Source organism: Pezoporus wallicus, unplaced genomic scaffold, assembly GCF_028554395.1.
Source record: "Pezoporus wallicus isolate ANWC-B61680 ecotype Strahan unplaced genomic scaffold, APGP_CSIRO_Pwel_v1 contig_6598, whole genome shotgun sequence".
NCBI classification, from domain to species: Eukaryota; Metazoa; Chordata; class Aves; order Psittaciformes; family Psittacidae; genus Pezoporus; species Pezoporus wallicus.
Genome location: NW_026637213.1, coordinates 685,968 through 705,554, shown reverse-complemented (window position 1 = coordinate 705,554; position 19,587 = coordinate 685,968). Strand labels below are relative to the sequence as shown.

The window sequence follows — 19,587 nt, the reverse complement described above, 5'->3', positions numbered from 1 at the left end:
TGTGGCACCTCTTCTAAAACAGAAAGAAATGTCTGTCATGGCTGGTGTGACTCCAGAGTGTCAATTCAGACCCAGGGACTGCTATCTGTCCTGCTTTGACAAACAACATTACTGGGTGTATGATGCAAAGAGCTAACTGTGTCTCACATACAGGTCAGTGCCTTTGTTACATATTCAACACACTTCTTCCAACCGCCTGGCAAAAGGAATGTGTTTGGAGGTGTAAATGATTTTGACAATTCGAGTGCTGTGTGTTAATACACTGATCAAAATGCTGAGAATTTTCAGGTCAAGGCGCATCTGTTCATCTCAGCAATCCTGTTAAGAGGTAAACCCTTATAACTTGGGAGACACTGAGGAAACGCTGCAGGATTTCTCTGTCGGGCAGGATTCTTTTCCAATAGTGCCTAGTGCTGGATCTTCACCGCAGAAAGATTCCTGTCAGGGTCTTAAGCACTAAACACTGAGAGAGTTAGAGGCCTCAGCAGATCAGTGTTAAAACAAAGGGGACCTAAACAGCCAAGAGTGCCTTCACACTGTTTCTCAGCGTCAGCACTGGTGAATGGCCAAAGCCAACAACCATTCATCAACATGACTAAATGAATGCAAGCAGTTTAGACAGTGCTAAAGAAGGAGTGGAGCTCCTACTCTTGCTCCTGTGAAGTTTGGGCCAGTTCCCTGCCTGTGCTACAGATTCATTAGGCAAATTGGGCACTTTTGAGGCTGATGGGAGGTTTCCGGTTGTCTGACAGGAGCTTGGTTTTAAACTGTCATTATCTCTTCTTCCCTACTTAGGAAATAGGGATAGTTCTGCTCACTAGGGAAGCTCTCTTTGGGCTTGCACTGCCTGGGATGTAACAAAAAGCTCGATCTCCCTGCCTGGGTGCAATGCATCTTGCCTATCAAGAAATGTTCCTGGGAATAAACACTTATGTTGAGTCGCTACACTCCATTCCTAACAAAGCAGAACAATTTGCATTACAAGTCAGTTGTTCTAGAAGACAATGGGTGAAATCTGGAGCTTGACACTTGGTTTTCACTCAGTCTGTCTTCAGTGGGAATATTGCCAGCCAAAGAACTGACTAAAGACAGTGTAAGATGCACTGGTACTAACAGTGCGTTTCTACAGTGCTATTTGTCCAAAGACTTCAGAGTATATTTATTAACCAAGGTAAAGCCCAGGGAAATCAGTTGAAATCTTTGCATTGACCTTAAGTAGCTTTTGAATCAGTGCCAAAATCAGGAAATATGCAGGTCCTGGAAAATACTGGCATGTAGGCAAGAAGAATAATCTATTTCCTTTGGGAAGGGGATGGGAGCAAATGGAGGCACAGAAGTGAAACGGCTCATCTGGTGCCGTTTGGATGATCTGAGATTGACACTAGATAAATGCCCATGTTTTAGGAAGTACTGACCACGGGGTGAGGATGTTCAGCTGATGCAAAGTGGGTGAAACTTCAAAGTGCAAATTCAAATCGCTTCAAGAAATTTTTCAATCTAAAAAGTCCCAGAGCCTCATATGCATTTGGTATAGCATGAATCAAGGACAAAGTTCTTTGAATTGAATCCAAAAAGCTCTCTTGACTATTCTCTCTTCCATTTCTGCCTTCTCTCTCCTTTGGTGCCTGTGTAGCTGTTATGTTTTATTTACTGATAATTGGAAATGGAATATAAACTCATTTAATGGGCCCAAGTGGAATGCCAAAGAAATCAGTAATTAATGAGTGTATACTTAAAACCAGTCTCTCGCTTAGAGGCAATAATGATGGAGGGAGGGAGGGAGGGAGGGATGGATGGTTGGGATGGCAGCAGGTACATTCTGGCACATGGGGTACCTTAGAAGGTACCTTAGAAGGTACCTTAGACTATACAAATCTGCCCCAAAACTTTTCCTGGATTAGGGAAAAGCTTGATCCAGCAACCTAAAACCTAGAAACTGACTTCCTCGGGTGCTGTGGTTTCTGAATAGGACGGACCTGGCTCTGCTCACAGCTCTTAGTTGACTTAATTGACATGTTTCCATTGACTTTCAAATAGCTGAAAAACTAGATCCCATATGATTTATGGAATGTGGTTCCTCTTTTTTGCACTAGGAATGTAACTCAACTAGTGGTCAAAGTGGGCCAGAACATACCAGTGAGGAACACAGGACTCTGTTCAGACTACTAAAATTAAAGGATTTTGAAGAAAGGGCTGTTCAGTTCTATCTCAGGTGTTGCATTCTCTTTACCCGGAGCTGTATCATCCATGCTGACTGATTTAGTTCTTCTCTGCTCCCCATGGTGAAATCTGGGGCTCCCATCTCTTGACTGTTTGCTTGTAAGTCTTGCACCCCTGACGAAAAAAGACTCTCCATTTCCATTTTTACTTCTTTGCTTTCAGTCTTCATAGACACACATGCATTTTGTCACTTCACTTATTTCTGCTTCTTCCTTTATTAGTAAATATTAAACTATAGAGAAGCTTGCATTGCAGTCATAGAATCACAGAATAGTTAGGGTTGGAAAGGACCTTAAGATCATTGAGTTCCAACCCCCCTGCCATGGGCAGGGACACCTCACACTAAACCATCTCACCCAAGGCTTCATCCAACCTGGTCTTGAACACTGCCAGGGATGGAGCATTCACAAATCCTTGGGCAACCCATTCCAGTGCCTCACCACCCTCACAGTAAAGAACTTCTTCCTTATATCCAATCGAAACTTCCCCTGTTTAGGTTTTAACCCGTTACCCCTTGTCCTGTCACTACAGTCCCTAATGAAGAGTCCCTCCCCAGCATCCCTATAGGCCCCCTTCAGATCCTGGAAGGCTGCTATGAGGTCTCCACGCCACGCAGCCTTCTCTTCTCCAGGCTGAACAGCCCCAACTTTCCTAGCCTATCTTCATACAGCACATATGTCTATACGGCACATATGATAAAACCGTTCTAAGTGGCACTCTGAACTAATCCTTTCCCAACTATTTTCCACACACAATAAGAAAAGGCAGCTCTGCCTGTATTCTTAGCAAATCTTTTCTTGCTTTTGTTGGCAATGCTTCTGTTTTGGCAGAAACCTGTCAAGCTTAGAACTGGCAAACACAGGTTTTTTCGCATTCTCAGATGAAACGCAGACAACATGTTTTCTAGGCAAACACCCTTCTTACTCTTCATTAGTGCTTCCAGCATTATTGTTGTTGGTACAGAAGGCAAACATTGGTAGCTTTCCCTCTCTCACCACCGTAACTTGAACTGAACAGAGCTGAACTGATAGGGAGTTTTTGACTAGGAAAAAATACCCAAGTGAAGAAATAACAAGCAAAGTCCCTCAAAGCAAGCCCAGAATGGCTGAGTCTGTTAGACAAGTGGATGTCAAGGTTAAGAGTTGTATGTCAATTTTGAATGAACTGGTAAGTCCACACTGCATCATGCAGAAATACTTGTTTCAGGGTACTGGAAATACTATGGTGTGTTAGCATCACTGCACAATGCTCCACTCACATCCCATGCATCTCTTCCAGCTTCCCAAACTGATCCCAGGGCATGCTATGCTGTGGTCCTTCCTCATCAAATATCCTAACCGTTTCTCTGTTCACTCTCTCACTCTGCAACAAGACTGGGGATAGCAGCAGTCCTTCACAGCTACATGTGGGAAAAGATCTCTTAACATCTTCCAGCACTGCTGTTGACTCCCTGTGCATCTCATAAAGCTTATGAAATCAGTCTAGCTCATAGCTTCCATTGCCCTAAACCTCCTACTCCAATTTCTGAATTCTTGCTCCACTTAACCCCTTTGGAGATCTAATAAAGGGTGGGATACACATGGATATTGAACTGTGATGCAGTGAGGAAGTTAATCTCTGTTGAGAAGCTTGGAGCCCTTTCTCTTGCCCAGCCTGGGGTTAGGGTGGATATCTCAGCCCTGGTGAAGACTAACGCAGCTGTTCACACTTGTGCTTCCTTTATCCCTCCTAATGGAGCTTCTGACCCTTCGACACAACTCACTTCAGTGGCTGCAATCATTAAAGGCGTTGGAAATAGAGTCTGAGACTTCTGCAAACTCCTGCCTCAGGTGTCATGACCAATGAACGGATCAAAACTGCCAGCTCCTCTTAGGATGCAATCCCTGAATTCATACCCGATGGCAGATCTGTCACACAGTAGCCAAACATGTTAATACAGCTGGAGCCTTTAGGTGCACTTGTACCCTCAAAACTCGGTGGAGTTGCTGTCATCCTCCAACTGTTCAGTGGCCTAGATGAAATTAGTTAGAAGTCTAAATGCAGCTGCTAATAAAGATAGTGTCTTTCCCCCTCAGAAGAGGCACCAGCTCCCTTTGCTACCAGATGTCCTCTCTGGCAGCTAAGTCACTGAGGAGCTAAGAGATGAAGAATGATTCCGGTCTCCAAGAGGAGGCCTCAGGCCCCATGTGGCAGTAGTGGAAATAGCAGAAGGGAAGTTCGTTACTGCCGATGCCTACTGGGGCTTGGAGTTAATGTCAGTTCCTACTAATGTTGCTTGTCACCAGAATCTAATAGAACCGCTTGTGTGAACTGCCTTCTGCTCAGGAAACTTCTTCCACTGGCTCCACACTGCTCTCCTGGAGACAGGTCTGGGGTTGGATGGGCAGAACTTCCAAAGAGGATTGGGCAATAGAAGAAAACCCATCCAGACCTACTAAGCACCAGCCAAACGTTGCAAGATTGGGAAAATGAGCTGGGAAGCCTTGGGGTATGCTTTCCCTTTTCCCTATACTCTTCCTTTGGTATCTACAACTGGTCAGTGGTGGACAGTACTGATCTTTGGTCAGACCCAGTACAGCTACTTTTATATGAAATGCATACTAATGGTACTGGTAAGGGTTAATGGGATTAGGTAGGTCCTAGAATGAGCTCATTTCAAAGCATTTGTGGGAACAGAAGTGCAGGCATTCATGGCTTTGATTCTGGAATGAGGGGAACATCCAAACCCACTCGCACAGAGATATTTAAGAACTTTCACTGAAACCCACCCAGAACAGGAGCACTTAGTGCACATTTTCAACAACCCTGTACAGGACAGAATCTGGCCTGCAACGTGTGCAGCAGAGTTGTAACACTTGTACAGGGAATCACCCACAATTTTCCAGGATTAAAATATCAGTGGAATTAAGATCTCCCTTTCTCTTAGCATACAAACCCAGAGAGACTGGAAATTTGTTTCCCTCGTGCTGACTGCATTTTAAATTCCTGTAGAATGCATTGTATCAGAAGAACATGTATTTTTAAAGCAGAGACATCCTTCTTTTGGAGGACAAGGATGACTCTCTCACATTTTAGCATGGTCCAGATCCTCTGAATTTGCTGCACAAGACTTGCATTCTCACATTGCAGTTTTCTGGAAGATTTTTTTCCTGTTCAGCCTAAGCTAATTTAAGACAAATTTGCTTCTATGCTCTAGTCCAGAGGCTTAAATAGATATAAAACCACCACCTGCTTTTACCTCCAGGAATTCAACTGTGTGCTTTAGACTTGGAACGGCCACATGCGCTCTCTCCTTCTTTTCCAGGTTTTGCCATTATAAACATATTCTGTACCTGTTATGGCAATTTAACAGTCCCCAGCAGTCTGGGAAATGTGACCATCATGGCCAAGTGGCCAATATGTTGGTAAGCATTGCCATGTTGAGCAAGTCAGTCCTCTATAGAGCAGCTGCTTCTCTCATTGCTAGTAGAAAGATCTTCTTTCATTGCATATTATAGCTGTTTAGGATGGTAGAGTAATAGGCACAGTGACTGATCATAATAGCAATTAAGAACTGGATCTTTACAAATCTGAATAGCAAATTCGCATATCTTTTGCCAGAAACATCTGACAAGCCTGTCTTCATATTCTGACAAAGCTTAATCCAGGCTACACCATTCAAACCCAGATTTCAGGCACGCCAGCGTGCTGTCCTTGCCCGTAGCAGGATGGTTGGAACTAGATGATCTTTAAGGTCCCTTCCAACCCAAACCATTCTGTGATTCTATGATATTTAAACAGCACAGTTAAGCAGCAAGATGTGCCATTTGTTGTAATGCCCCACGCGACTCACTCTTCAGGAGACATGCCAAAAGGGATGCTGTCTGAACGCCAGCCCCGCGGCAGCGCTCGGCCGCTCCCTGCCGGCTCCGGCCGGCGGCGCAGGCACCCTTTGTTCCCGGTGCGGAGCCAACAACGCACGGCACGGCTGGTTATTTATCTGTCTGTTTAGTTGCTTATTTATCCCGGTTCTCCTGCGCTGGGGTTCGGAGGAGCCTCACCCCACCTCAGACAGGCACGTTTTGCTTTCTTCCCGCCCTGAATTGCTGGGGATGCTGAGTAGGAACGTGGGAAACTGGGCCCTGTACAAAAGAAAACAGCAGTAAGGATGCTCAGCTGAGCTGCAAAGCGCTGTTCTTGGGTCTGTCTACTCCAGTAGTTACGCTCAGCTTTGTTGTCTGGGTGAGTTAAGCTTCTGTTAAAGCTGGTTGTAACAGCATACTAAAAAGGAGGGCAGATTGGTTTGGGTGGGAATGTTCCTTCCCAGACTCACCAAACAGCTACTAATGTTCAGACAACAAGCAGCGGGACAGCCAGCCTTTTTACTGATCTGTCCTTCTCCAAAATCCACATGTAGTTATGCTGTTTCTTTGTACGTCCAGCTGCGTTTTCACCCCAGCCAGACACCCATCCTCTTGCAGTGGTTTGAATGCAAGTTATCCTGAAACAAACGTATAGGAGGGTCCCAGCTGAGGCCTCCAGGCTTCTTGATGTCCTTAGCATATAGTCAGCCTCTTTCCTGGTGTCAGGGCACTGTGGTATCAGTTGTCACACTGTCCACACGTTCACATCCAGGATACGTAATATTCTCTGCCATCGCCTCTGCTGGAGAAACCCCATACAGTCCAAATCCACTCCATTTGAAAGCCTTTCTCAGGACCCTTTTTACCTGAGTGCCTTTGGGAATCTGCCAGCACATATTAGCTGCAATGGGCAGTTCAGAGCCGGTGTATGTATTTCATTTATACCACTGACCTCAGTGGCAAACCCCATTGTCTCCGTGTTTTCTGCATCCAGGTAACTTATGTGTTCATTTGGATTCACACTGCTGCCTCCCTCTTTCACTGTCCCTCATTGCTCTCATCGACTCATGTCTTGAACCAGACTGTAAATTTCGGAGGCAACAATCAACTTGGGAGAATAAAAACTAGTATTGTGGCTGGCTGAGAGATCTGCTGACTGCAGGTGTCTAGGAGCTGCAGGGCAAAGCCAGCTCTTTCTTTGGGATGCTGTGCTGGCTGAGGGGTTTGGTGTTCTTCTCTTCCCAACGTATCAACTAGAATGCCTGAACACAAGGATGACCTGAAACCTACTGTTTCCTTCTCCTTTCCCCCTGCCTAGCTGCACTAGTGTTCTAAGAACAAAGTGTTCTTTGCTGTGAAACCCTGGTTGTGGGTTGTGTGCACTGTCCCTTCCTGGTGTTATGAGTGAGGGTCTTTCTTTTGTTTAATCTTTTCAGGATCCCAAGGTCACTTTCAGAACTACAGCTCTTTGGAGAAACAAAGTCCACAAGGCCCTTTGTGTCTTGGGACCCCCCCCCTCCAAGGTGCAAACCTGTTTGCTGGAGAAAAGCCCTACTGCTACCAATAGAAAACCTCTCTGTGGCATCCTGATTTATTGACATAATTAGTATCCCCTACTTCCCATGGCTGGAGCTAAAAATGCAGAATCCCATCACCCATGGATGCTTTTTCTTTTTCATACTGAAGCCTAAGGTATGCCTACACAGTTCACTGTAGAATATACACTGTGCCTGGCCAGCATAATGTGTGCCAGCCCACCAGGTCAGACAAGTAGGTCCTCATGAGACTTTCTATGTTGTTGCCACAGTCCTCTTAGTTCTCCAAACTTCTGCCCATTTTGACTGTGAGCTTCTACCTGATGCTCAGCAGTACCTGTCTGATGTCTGGCTGTATTCACACCTTAATTTCTGAGGGTTTTCCTAAGTTATCACACTTCTTTTGCAAGGGGAGGGCAGGACCAAAAGCCTTATTTTGCAGTGTGGAGTTGCTGTTGAAGGACAAGTGATAACCTGCAGCAGCAGAGGTTAAGACATTTAATGGGTGCCAAACATACTGAGCAGAGTGCCAGTGCTGCACTGAATGGCACACCTGGGGTAGGAATAGCTCCTGAAATCCATGAGGTTGTCCTTGTTAAGGGCATTTTGAGGGCACTGTGAGGAAGCTGTCATCTGCCAAGTGCCCTCTCTGCCTCCAAATCCAGAGTGCTGTTGCTTCTGCCAGACAAACCACCTGTAAGGGCTTCTGTGTACTTCTGCGGGATCTTCGGCAGTCTCCAGAGCAAGAGACACAGTCCAAACAAGTCTTCCATAAGCTGGTGATAAGGCAGAGAATGAAGGGTATAAATGTCAAGATTATGAGCACTACTCCAGCCAAATGATGACTGCTTGGAAAGAAGAGTGCCTATGAAGAACACATGGGTTCTCTCTGAGGTAGTGTAGCACAACTGTTCCAAGACAGACATTTTGACATACAAAATTTGTGCCTTTATGTTCAGCGTTGCTATCTCTGTCTTAGTCACTGCTAGGAGACCACAGCAGCCACTCCTGCCTCTTAGGACTACATCGATTTTCTTTTCTCTTTCTTTTTGCCTCAGTTTTCAGTATGTTTAAGCACAAAAGTGTGGTTTATAAACTCCTTGCTCAGCCTGAAACCCTTGAAGGTGTTTGCTGAGAAACCAGAGCTCCCACCTCAGGGCAGAAACCGCAGGTAATGTCTAATCAATGGGAAACTGAGCACTATCAGGACAGTAGTTGCAGACACTGTTGGCCAAGAAAGGTGCTGGATGCAGATATGAATCTTGGGACATGACCAGGGCAGTATTGAGAGCAACTATCCATCCACTGTCACAGATACATAAACCTGATGTCAGAGATATGGAACCTAAACTGGTTTGCAGCAGAAAACTGTCCATCTACCAAGGGACAGGGAATCGGCTTTAACATCATTCACAGTTACAACACACAGTCAGAAATCCAGCATCCCCAAGCCTCAACTAAAATTGACGAGTGCCTCCAAAGGAATTGTTTGTTGCTTTGTTTGCAAAAAGTGCAAACAGCACATCAGAGAAGTAAAAATGCCTTGGTGGCTTGTTTGGCTGCACACTTAGGGTATATTGTAATGAGCCATATGCTAGCTTTGTGTAGTATTCACGGGGTAAGCCAGCTGCAACGTGAAGCCGATTGGTCTGGTTGGAAAAACCTTCATTTTCCATAAGAGGGGGCCAGCAAAATCAAACATTCCAGCAGGTACCATCAGCCCCTATTACTGCTCCTGTGGATCAGGTGAAGCTAAGAGAGCAAGAGAACCTCTGCTTTATTTCTGTCCTAAAGGAGGGACCCTCCTTTAGCTCAAGGCTATTTAATACTAACTGGTTTTATGAACTATAACCCTTGTACATTCTTATGGAAGAGGTTTCCACCACCTCTTCCCATAGCTGCCAGTCTCATTGCTTCAGCCAGAGCTCAGTCGTTCAGCATTCAGCTCAGCTGACGTGGTGGAAACCTCCTGTGCATTAAGGGGATGGAGGTCAGGAGGGGATGAGAACCCGATGAAGTGCAACATCATGAAAGTGACTGTGCAGCAGGAGAGCAAATGCCCTTTTTGCCCCAAACCCCATTTCCTGCTGTGGCCAGAAAGACAGGAGTATAAGACGAGAGGGTATTTCCTCCAGATATAAGCTTTGAACAATTTATTTCTCAGGGACTTTCCGCCGCCAGAGATGTTTCCTCTTTGTGTTAGACAAACCTCAGCAGACTTTCCTTCTGTGTACTTGTTGAGCCTTTCGCTTGAACTCACTTGATCCTCTGGCATCTGCCGCAGCCCAGAGTAAGGAGTTTCACAGCTTACTCACAGACATCCACTGATGGATGAGCTGAAACTTCCTCCACCAGGAGAAGATCTCCTTAAGATCTCCACTGTGCTAAGTGCTGCATCAATGGCTTGTGTGGCCACCCTCTGACCCAGTGAGAAATTCTCACCCAGAAGATAGGAACATCCATAGTTCTCTTAAGGGTTTTTTTTCCCAAAGTATTATTGGCTGTATTTCCAAGCCAAATTAACAGCCACATCAGAATCTTCTACAAATTAATGTGACAGAATCAGAAACACAATGAACCAGCTGAAGTTTTTAGCTCTTAAAATATCTGATTAAACTTTTTCTTTCCTGTTTTTAAGGAGGAACTTCACTTAGGGGTATCCCTTTGCATGTATGTATATCTAGTGCTTTGACTGCTCTGGGCCATCATTACAGACAGGCAGAAAGGGACTGAGCATACATTATTTCAGAAGGGCTGGAAAAGAAGCCATGCAGCTGTCTCAGTTTTGGGATGCCCACGTGAACTTGACACTCTAAAGAGCAACAAAACCATGAAGCAGTAGTAATGGAAGGGGGTTGGGAGCAATGTGGGAAACCCTGGGGGGATACCATATTTATGTCTAAGGAAGAAGCCTGAATCGCTCTCATTAAAATTCCCCACAGACAGGATTGTTAAGATTATTCTTATTTGACATGATTATTAATGAGGAGGAGGAGAGAGCAAATTGCACCTTAATGAACTTCATAGATGATAATACTCTGGGCAGATCTGAGGGCTCCTGTGAGGAAAGACCACTGGGCAAGTAGAGCGCAGCGCTATCATTAGGTTGACAAAATGCTGAAACCTCTGAACATTGCATCCAATCCTTTCCATCAGCCTCATGGGGCAGACAACAACCCCCATGAGGGTGGTGGATGCAATGATTTCACTGGCAATAAAACCAGGAAGACTAAAAAGCCTGTTTTCCTTTAAATTCACCACATGGTCATTGTAGAATGGGACATGAAGTAACCTGGGGGGGTGGGGGGGTTAGGGCAATGGTTAACTCAGCCAGTTCTTCCTTTTCTCTCCCTACACCACACCTGGGTTCTTTGCTTCATACCTCTGGTCAGTGTCCCATAGACAGACACCAGTCAAGCCCCATCCTCCAGGCTGAGCCCAAAACAATGCCCCTTCTGCCAACACTCATGCTGGAGCAGCTCTCCTATGAAGACAGGCTGAGAAAGTTGGGGCTGCTCAGCATGGAGAAGCTGTGGGGAGACTTCAGAGCAGCTTTCAGTGTCTGAATAGGATCTATAAGGATGCTGGAGAGGGATTCTTCATCAGGGACTGTAGTGATAGGACAAAGGGTGATGGATTCAAACTGAAAGAGGGGAAGTTCAGGTTAGATACAAAGAAGAAGTTCTTTATTGTGAGTGTGGAGAGGCGCTGGCACAGGGTGCCCAGAGAAGCTGTGGCTGCCCCATCCCTGGTAGTTTCCAAGGTCAGGTTGGACGGAGCTTGGAGCAACCTGGCCTAGTGGAAGGTGCCCCTGCCCGTGGCAGGGGGTTGGAACTGGTTGAGCTTTAAGGTCCCTTCCAATCAAAAACTGACTGAAAAGCAGCACCACACGGAGGTTATGTGGCAAAGCACAACCAGTCCCAATTGCTGCCCAGCAAGCAATTTGGCAAGCCTGTAGCTCAGGTGGCTGTAAGGAAGCAATGAACATAGGATGGAAAACTACTGGAGAGGGGTACTGGAGGTCCCAAGAGAGAGAAATGTCTGGGGACAGAATAAGGGAGCAGATGGGTTCAGGAGGTAGTGCCCTCCTGGCAGGGAGCAAGTACCATCACCTTCTCTTAACTCTGCTCACCTCAGCTCCAGAAGGGGCTGAGAGTTGATGGCAACAGCCCTCCCCACTGCTGGGCAAGCTGGAATAAAGCTGCAGTTACCACAGAATGCAGCTGAACTGACTGGGAGGGCAGGAAGGGTGTGGGAAGAGGACACTGAGTGTCCTGGGCACCCTCAGGAAACCCCCTCTGCATCTTTGCCAAGTAATAAAATTGACAAGTGCGGTTGGGTGCACACCAGAAAGGTCCTGACATTTCAGAAATCCTTTGCTGTTTTACCTTTAATCAATCTGTACTAAGCCTCAAATATGAAAAGAAGTGCTTAGGGCAAAGGTGAATTTCATATTAAGAGTAAATTGCTTTGATGCTCGTCAATTTGCCAAGATCTTTACAGCAAGGAAATGGTACTATTTCCCAGGCTCCTGGCATGGTCTTAAAGGCCACATCTCACAATGACTCTCTTCCTTTCTCTCCAGCTGTTGTTCATACCATAAAAGCCATAAGCATAAAGATGTTGCTGCTGCTGCTGCTTTTTGGTATGACAAGGTGAAAAAAGACTGAACAATCCAAGTTGTTTCATGTTCCTGGAGCTTTACTGTAAAGGTGGAATGAAAACAGACCGTGACAAGCTCATTGGCACTTTGCATGAAGATTATTATTTCATACATGTATTTATTTCCCTTCCCACTCCATGGAGTTCATGTTCCTTCAAAATCCAGCCCCATTACTACTAAATCAGAACTTCTACTGCATGTTCACAGTGAAGGCTCTCCAAATAAATGGCAAATACTTTTCACACCACACATTACAGTTATTTGTGAAGATTGCTGTGACAGTCATGTCCTCATTAGGCATTAAAGCAGGAGCATCACAATCTGTGTAGGTCCAGAACTGAACTCCAGCTACAGCAGTTTCATATAAAATGCACTTTTTTCAACTACCAGCACATATGCTATGAAGTATAATCACAGTTGAGGTATGTCAGCAGTGTGTTGAGGTATGCAAGAAACATGAACTATGTGGGTACAGCTTCCCACACACAGGGCTAGCACTGTTCAGTAAAGATGCAATACCACCGAGGGCAGACTGTAACTTAGCTGCGCTCTTCTGATGAAACCAGATCAGAGCTAAGCTGCTGTATGGAGAATGCCACAACACCCAGAACCACAATGAACTCAGACTAGCCTTCCCTGCCAAGCACACAGGGCCAGCATGCTGACTTGGTCCGATCAAGGGTCCAGCATTAATGCCTTTGTCCTCCTCCCCTTCCAAAACAACTGTGACCAAAGCTGCTGCACCTCATAAAGAACACCACACACCGCCACTTAGCACCCATCTCCCCAGTCTGGCTCACTGTAAGCCACCCAGCCACTTCTGTGCCACCTCCCTGACAACCCTCACATACCCCTACACACACATCCCTCAGATCCCTTACACCCCTTATACATCTGCTCCTAGACCCCTCACACATCCTTTACATACCCCCCAGACCCCTTACACATCCTTTGCACCCCTTCACATCCCCTTCACACCCCTTACACGTCCTTTACTTTTACAAACACACACACATGACCTCTTAACATCCCTTAGACCTCTTTGCCTATCCACACCCTAGATCCCATACATCCCTTACACCTCTTGGCTCACCCACAACCCAGATCCCTCACATCCCTTACACCTCTTTGCCCATCCACACCCCAGATCCCACACATCCCTTACACCTCCTTGCCCATCCACACCCCAGATCCCTCACATCCCTTACACCTCTTGGCTCACCCAAACCCCAGATCCCTCACATCCCTTACACCTCCTCGCCCATCCACACCCCAGATCCCACACATCCCTTACACCTCCTCGCCCATCCACACCCCAGATCCCTCACATCCCTTACACCTCTTCGCCCATCCACACCCCAGATCCCTCACATCCCTTACACCTCTTTGCCCATCCACACCCCAGATCCCTCACATCCCTTACACCTCTTCGCCCATCCGCACCCCAGATCCCTCACATCCCTTACACCTCTTGGCTCACCCACACCCCAGATCCCACACATCCCTTACACCTCTTCGCCCATCCACACCCCAGATCCCTCACATCCCTTACACCTCTTCACCCATCCACACCCCAGATCCCTCACATCCCTTACACCTCTTCACCCATCCACACCCCAGATCCCTCACATCCCTTACACCTCTTCACCCATCCACACCCCAGATCCCACACATCCCTTACACCTCTTCGCCCATCCACACCCCAGATCCCTCACATCCCTTACACCTCTTCACCCATCCACACCCCAGATCCCACACATCCCTTACACCTCTTCGCCCATCCACACCCCAGATCCCACACATCCCTTACACCTCTTGGCTCACCCACACCCCAGATCCCTCACATCCCTTACACCTCTTCGCCCATCCACACCCCAGATCCCACACATCCCTTACACCTCTTGGCTCACCCACACCCCAGATCCCTCACATCCCTTACACCTCTTGGCTCACCCACAACCCAGATCCCTCACATCCCTTACACCTCTTGGCTCACCCACGCCCCAGATCCCTCACATCCCTTACACCTCTTGGCTCACCCACACCCCAGATCCCTCACATCCCTTACACCTCTTCGCCCATCCACACCCCAGATCCCTCACATCCCTTACACCTCCTCGCCCATCCACACCCCAGATCCCTCACATCCCTTACACCTCTTCGCCCATCCGCACCCCAGATCCCTCACATCCCTTACACCTCTTGGCTCACCCACACCCCAGATCCCACACATCCCTTACACCTCTTCGCCCATCCACACCCCAGATCCCTCACATCCCTTACACCTCTTCACCCATCCACACCCCAGATCCCTCACATCCCTTACACCTCTTCACCCATCCACACCCCAGATCCCACACATCCCTTACACCTCTTCGCCCATCCACACCCCAGATCCCTCACATCCCTTACACCTCTTCACCCATCCACACCCCAGATCCCACACATCCCTTACACCTCTTCGCCCATCCACACCCCAGATCCCACACATCCCCCAGATCCCTCACATACACCTCTTGGCTCACCCACACCCCAGATCCCACACATCCCTTACACCTCTTGGCTCACCCACGCCCCAGATCCCTCACATCCCTTACACCTCTTGGCTCACCCACACCCCAGATCCCTCACATCCCTTACACCTCTTGGCTCACCCACACCCCAGATCCCTCACATCCCTTACACCTCTTGGCTCACCCACACCCCAGATCCCTCACATCCCTTACACCTCTTGGCTCACCCACACCCCAGATCCCTCACATCCCTTACACCCACCCCAGAGCCCTTATCCATCCACACACCCCCCTTCGGACCCCGAGGGCAGCCAATAGCATCCCCCGCCCTCATTTAACACGGGGGACGTGCGCTTGCACTGGTCCTCATCCCAGGAACGCGGCACTGGCCGCGCTTCCGCTTCCCAGCCTGGCGCTCGGGAAGGAGGAATCTCTGCGCGCGCGGCCCGGGGCGGGCCGTTTCCTCCCCATCCCGGCGCCTGCGTGCGAGTGCCGCATCCCGCCCTTTCTTCCTCCTGCTCCTCTTCTTCAGTGAGGACGCCGCGGCTGCTCCGCTCCGCGCCCCGCCCCGGGCCGGGAATGCGCTGTCGGGCGGCCGGAGCTGCGCGTCGGGTGGGAGAGCGGGATGGAGGTGGAGGAGGCGTTCCCGCTGGTGGGGCAGATGGGGCCCTACCAGGTGTACCTGTGCGTCCTGCTGGCCGTGCTCCTGCAGGTGAGACATAGCCTGCCCGTCCTGCCCCTTTCCCCACGGGATGCGGTGCCGGGAGGAGGGCACGCACCCAAGTGAATGTGGGGCGAGTGCATGACGCTGGCTGTTGCCTTAGGGGTTATGCTTTGTCTCACTCGGTGAGCAAATTGGGAGTGTGCAGTTTGTGAGCTGCAGTGGGGTGGAATTAAACTGAGGTTTCCATGAGCTAGACTGGAAGGCAGCGACTGCTGTCATAGGCTGTGCTGGGAATCCTGCGCGACCTAGAGGCGGTGGCCTCGGGGAGTGAATTCTAGGTTGTGTGTGGCTTGTTTGTGGTGGAAGCGTTTAAAAAGCAGAGGTCGCAGGTACCTCTGTGCGGAAGCTCTCATCTAATCAGTTGATGGCCTGTGATTGGTTATGGTGCTTTGGTTTGCCTTGACTTAACTCTTAGGATGTAGGGTCTCAGCATCAGGTGTTTGGACAAGGCTTTATGTTTTGGGTAGTCACATTTGTAATCTGTGAGATGCACAACTGTGGCTTTCTTAAGTTTCATAATAAAATTGGAGTCCAAAGTAATAGTGGAGAGCTATAATGTTGTTCAGAGGCTCCATGACCAAGTGATATGCTCTGCAACCAGGTTTGTCTTTGTTTTCAGCTTTGCTTCCTTTTTGTTCCTGCTCCCTTTGGGGTGCGGAGGGGAGATGAGGATAATATGTGCATCTCTACAGTTAGGTCAAGACATAAAGTGTAGTTTAAATCTGAGAGAGGTTTAGTTTACTCAGTGTTAAAACTTAACAGTTAGTGAATTCAGCTAGGCTGAGGAGCACTGGGTTACTGCCACTGTGGAAACCTACCTAGCTGCAGGAGGGAAGAGGGGGACAAACTTAAGTGTCATTGAATCATAGAATGATTTGGGTTGGAAAGGACCTGAAGATCACCTAGTTTCAACCCCCTGCCACTGCCATGTCACCTAAGGCTCTGTCCAACCTGGCCTTGAACGCTGCCAGGGGTGGAGCATTCACAACTTCCTTAGGCAACCCATTCCAGTGCCTCACCACCCTCACAGTAAAGAACTTCTTCCGTATGTCTAACCTGAACTTCCCGTTTCAGTTTGAGCCCGTCACCTCTTGACCTGTCACTACAGTCCCTGATGAAGAGTCCTTCCCCAGCATCCTTGTAGCCCCCTTCGGATACTGGAAGCTGCTCTGAAGTCTCTGCACAGCTTCTCTTCTCCATGCTGAACAGCTCTAATCTTCTCTGGGCAGCTAGGGGACAGACAGAAGTATTAAGCAGATTCTATGACCACAGAAAATTCAGATGCCTGCTTTTTCTCTTTACTGGTTTAGCTTGCATTTCTACTGGCAGAAGTAAAGAAAGATCTTTACAAATCTTGGAACTAATTCAGAATAACTAAAGTAAAAAGTTGTCAGGTTTGCAGGCTTTTTCTTTCTTCTTAAGTTACCTTTAATTCTTGAACTTTGCCATCCCCTGACTGATAGGGTTCTTTGCTTCAGATCATGCAGGCGCAGGAGTTTGTAGAGGATTTGGATGTGAAGTTTGTCTGTCAGTCTGTGAATAGATTTGGACTTGCACAACTGGTTCCTGCTTGGGTGTTTGATTGCTTTCTGTGTTCCTTTATTGGTGCCAAGTTACATAATGTGTCACTGGGATGTGACAGCATAGAGCTAGGTAATCATGGGCTCCTTTAGTGGACAAGATGCACCATCTGGCTGCAGAAGAGCTGTTAGTTTCTGTCACTGGTTCTGCCATGAGCTGATTATTCTCTTTTATTGCTGTCACAGAACCAATAAATTGAAGCTAAGTGAAATTTTTGTGCAAACTCAAAGCTCCACCAACACTGACTGCAGATTCGGTATGTCCCATGGTTTTGGCACCACACTGCTGATTCTTAAACTTCATGGTCAGTGATCCAAAATGTGCAATCACCCTCACCTAAAAAGGGAGGTAACATGTCATGTTACCTTGGATAGTGTACTGACCCAAGGGGAGAGTCCCCAACTTCAGGCCCACTCCTCCAAGGAGGACTGACTCCATGTGCCTCTGGTCTCTTTTATACCCTGGTTGAATCTGAGCTGTGGTCAGGTATGGTTGTGTAGCCCCTCATGGGCTCAGGGTCCCAACTTCCTCACTCCTGCACCCACCAGCTCACCACATGGTTGGGACAAGAGCTGTGCATGCAGGGAAGCTCATCCAGGCATTTATCTGTAGTGGGAAGCTCTTGAGGGCTTTGTCCAGGTGGGTATGGGTGCCACAATTGCTTGTTTCCCTGTCCCTTCCCATGTTCTCCCTCAGTTGCTTTGTGTTTTCACATTTGCCTATTAGTATAAAAAAACCCTTTCTATGTGCTTGGAGATAAGAATACCATATGGGTGTGAACTGCTTTTGTCTACTGTGTCAAGTCCCTTCATCACTGATTCTGATATACTGAGCTTAAACTCTGCTTTCCCCGCCCCATAAGATCCCCAGCAGATGTTCTTGCTTTCCTTGAAAGGCTTTTGTGCCTTTTCATTGATTCATCTTTCTCATCTTTTGAATTTCATACTTTCTAGGTATTTTCCAACATTTTAGTGGTTTTCTGCTCGTACAGATTTCTCCAGTAAACTACTTCTGCCATGTACTCGTACTGAGATGCCGATGTATCTTGACTCTGAATTCAAATTACAAACATAGTTTAGTTCACAGAGCTTCTTTCAGCCAAGTTGTATCAAACAACTGTGTCTGCATGGGGGAGGCTTTCCACATGGTAGTCAATGGGCTTCAGTGTACTGGTTCTTGACCTGTGGAATGAGCTTACTGACAGTGGCGAAAAACCTGCAGGTTGCTTGTAGTCACAAAAATGGGTTTGCACATCATCAGCGTAAAACTAGATTAAGTTTAAGTCTTACAGGCTGCTGCTTTCATTTCTTTGCCGATCTGTATTACTGCTCTGCTACCTGCCAGTGTTACTCATTAACTCATTGAGCTGTTATTGTATTAAGGTAATCCTGGCTTAGCCACTACCAACTTAATGGGACTTTGGAAGACTTCTAGGAATGTTCTGATAACTTCATAATGGAGTGACAACAGTTAATGTAGAGAAACTTTTTTTTTTCCTGAAATCTGTGGAATTACCTGAAGACAGAAATTATCTGAAAGAATGTAGGGATAGTCTGACAACATGAATTTGAGGCCAGATTAGTCTTGCCTTTCCACTGTATCTTTAAGAGGGTGAGAGAGGAGTAAAGGGAAGCTGATAACTCTTGGAATACTTAGGACATTACTTTGAACTAAAAGTCATTGCTTGATACCTATTGATTACTAGAAAAGTGTTCACTACCTTCTGAAGAAATTCTATTGAAGCATTATTAAAGAATGGTGTCTTTTAAACCTGCAGAAATCTGAGAATGGAAATGTGCTTTACTCTATTAAAAGGCATGTTAAAACATGTTGGAGTTGAAAAGGGAGGTATTGTTTGCACAGCTGAAAAAGGTTTTGCCTGAAGTTGGGTAATGTGTATTGCACAGCAGTCTGGATAATTACCAAGGTGGTGTTTCTTTCTCTCCAACTTATTATTAGCTGAAGGGAAGATGGAAAAACAGGACGGTAACATCAAGTTTCTTGAATAATAGTTTGGCTTAAGGCAAAGGCATTCTTGATGCAGTGCAGCTCTAATGAGTAGTGCTGCTAATATCTCTTTGCTGTTGGCAGCAAGATCATGTATAATATCTATCATTGGAATATCCCAATGCAGAAAGCTGCTTTTAAACAGCCCAACTGCACAAGTGTTTTAAGGGAAAGGAGATTCTGGGGCTTGTGGCTTAAGTAAGGCAGGCTCGTCCCAAAATAATTCTACAGTAGTGGTGCCTGTCTGCAGGCAGGATAGAGATGTGATCCCAGGCATAGCCTCATTTTTTGACAAGGCTATGACTCTGTTTCTTGGCATTATTTTTATCTACTGCCCCCTTATACACATTCTGTGTCTTTAGTGGCATGAGACATCACTCTGTAGTTGTAATGATGGTAATAAAATAGTTTGTCAGCAAGTCTTACTTACATTTGTGTGAGTCTATTAAGCTGTTCTTTGAACTAGCCAGAAGTGATCATGCACTGGGCAACTTATTCCCAG

General features: G+C 47.0%; 1 protein-coding gene across 4 annotated transcripts in view; it reads left to right on the top strand.

The window, feature by feature from the left end:
• The first annotated feature begins 15,294 nt into the window (after nucleotides 1–15,294).
• Nucleotides 15,295–19,587, top strand: part of SLC22A15 (solute carrier family 22 member 15) — a 38,249-nt gene continuing 33,956 nt past the window's right edge. For all 4 annotated transcript variants that reach the window (XR_008971529.1, XM_057404129.1, XM_057404126.1 and 1 more), the window contains exon 1: nucleotides 15,295–15,485. Coding sequence is in view for 3 of the 4 variants with exons in the window: in XM_057404129.1 (XP_057260112.1) it covers nucleotides 15,399–15,485 (87 nt within the window). In the remaining variant the exon portion in view is untranslated. The remainder of the gene's footprint in view (nucleotides 15,486–19,587) is intronic.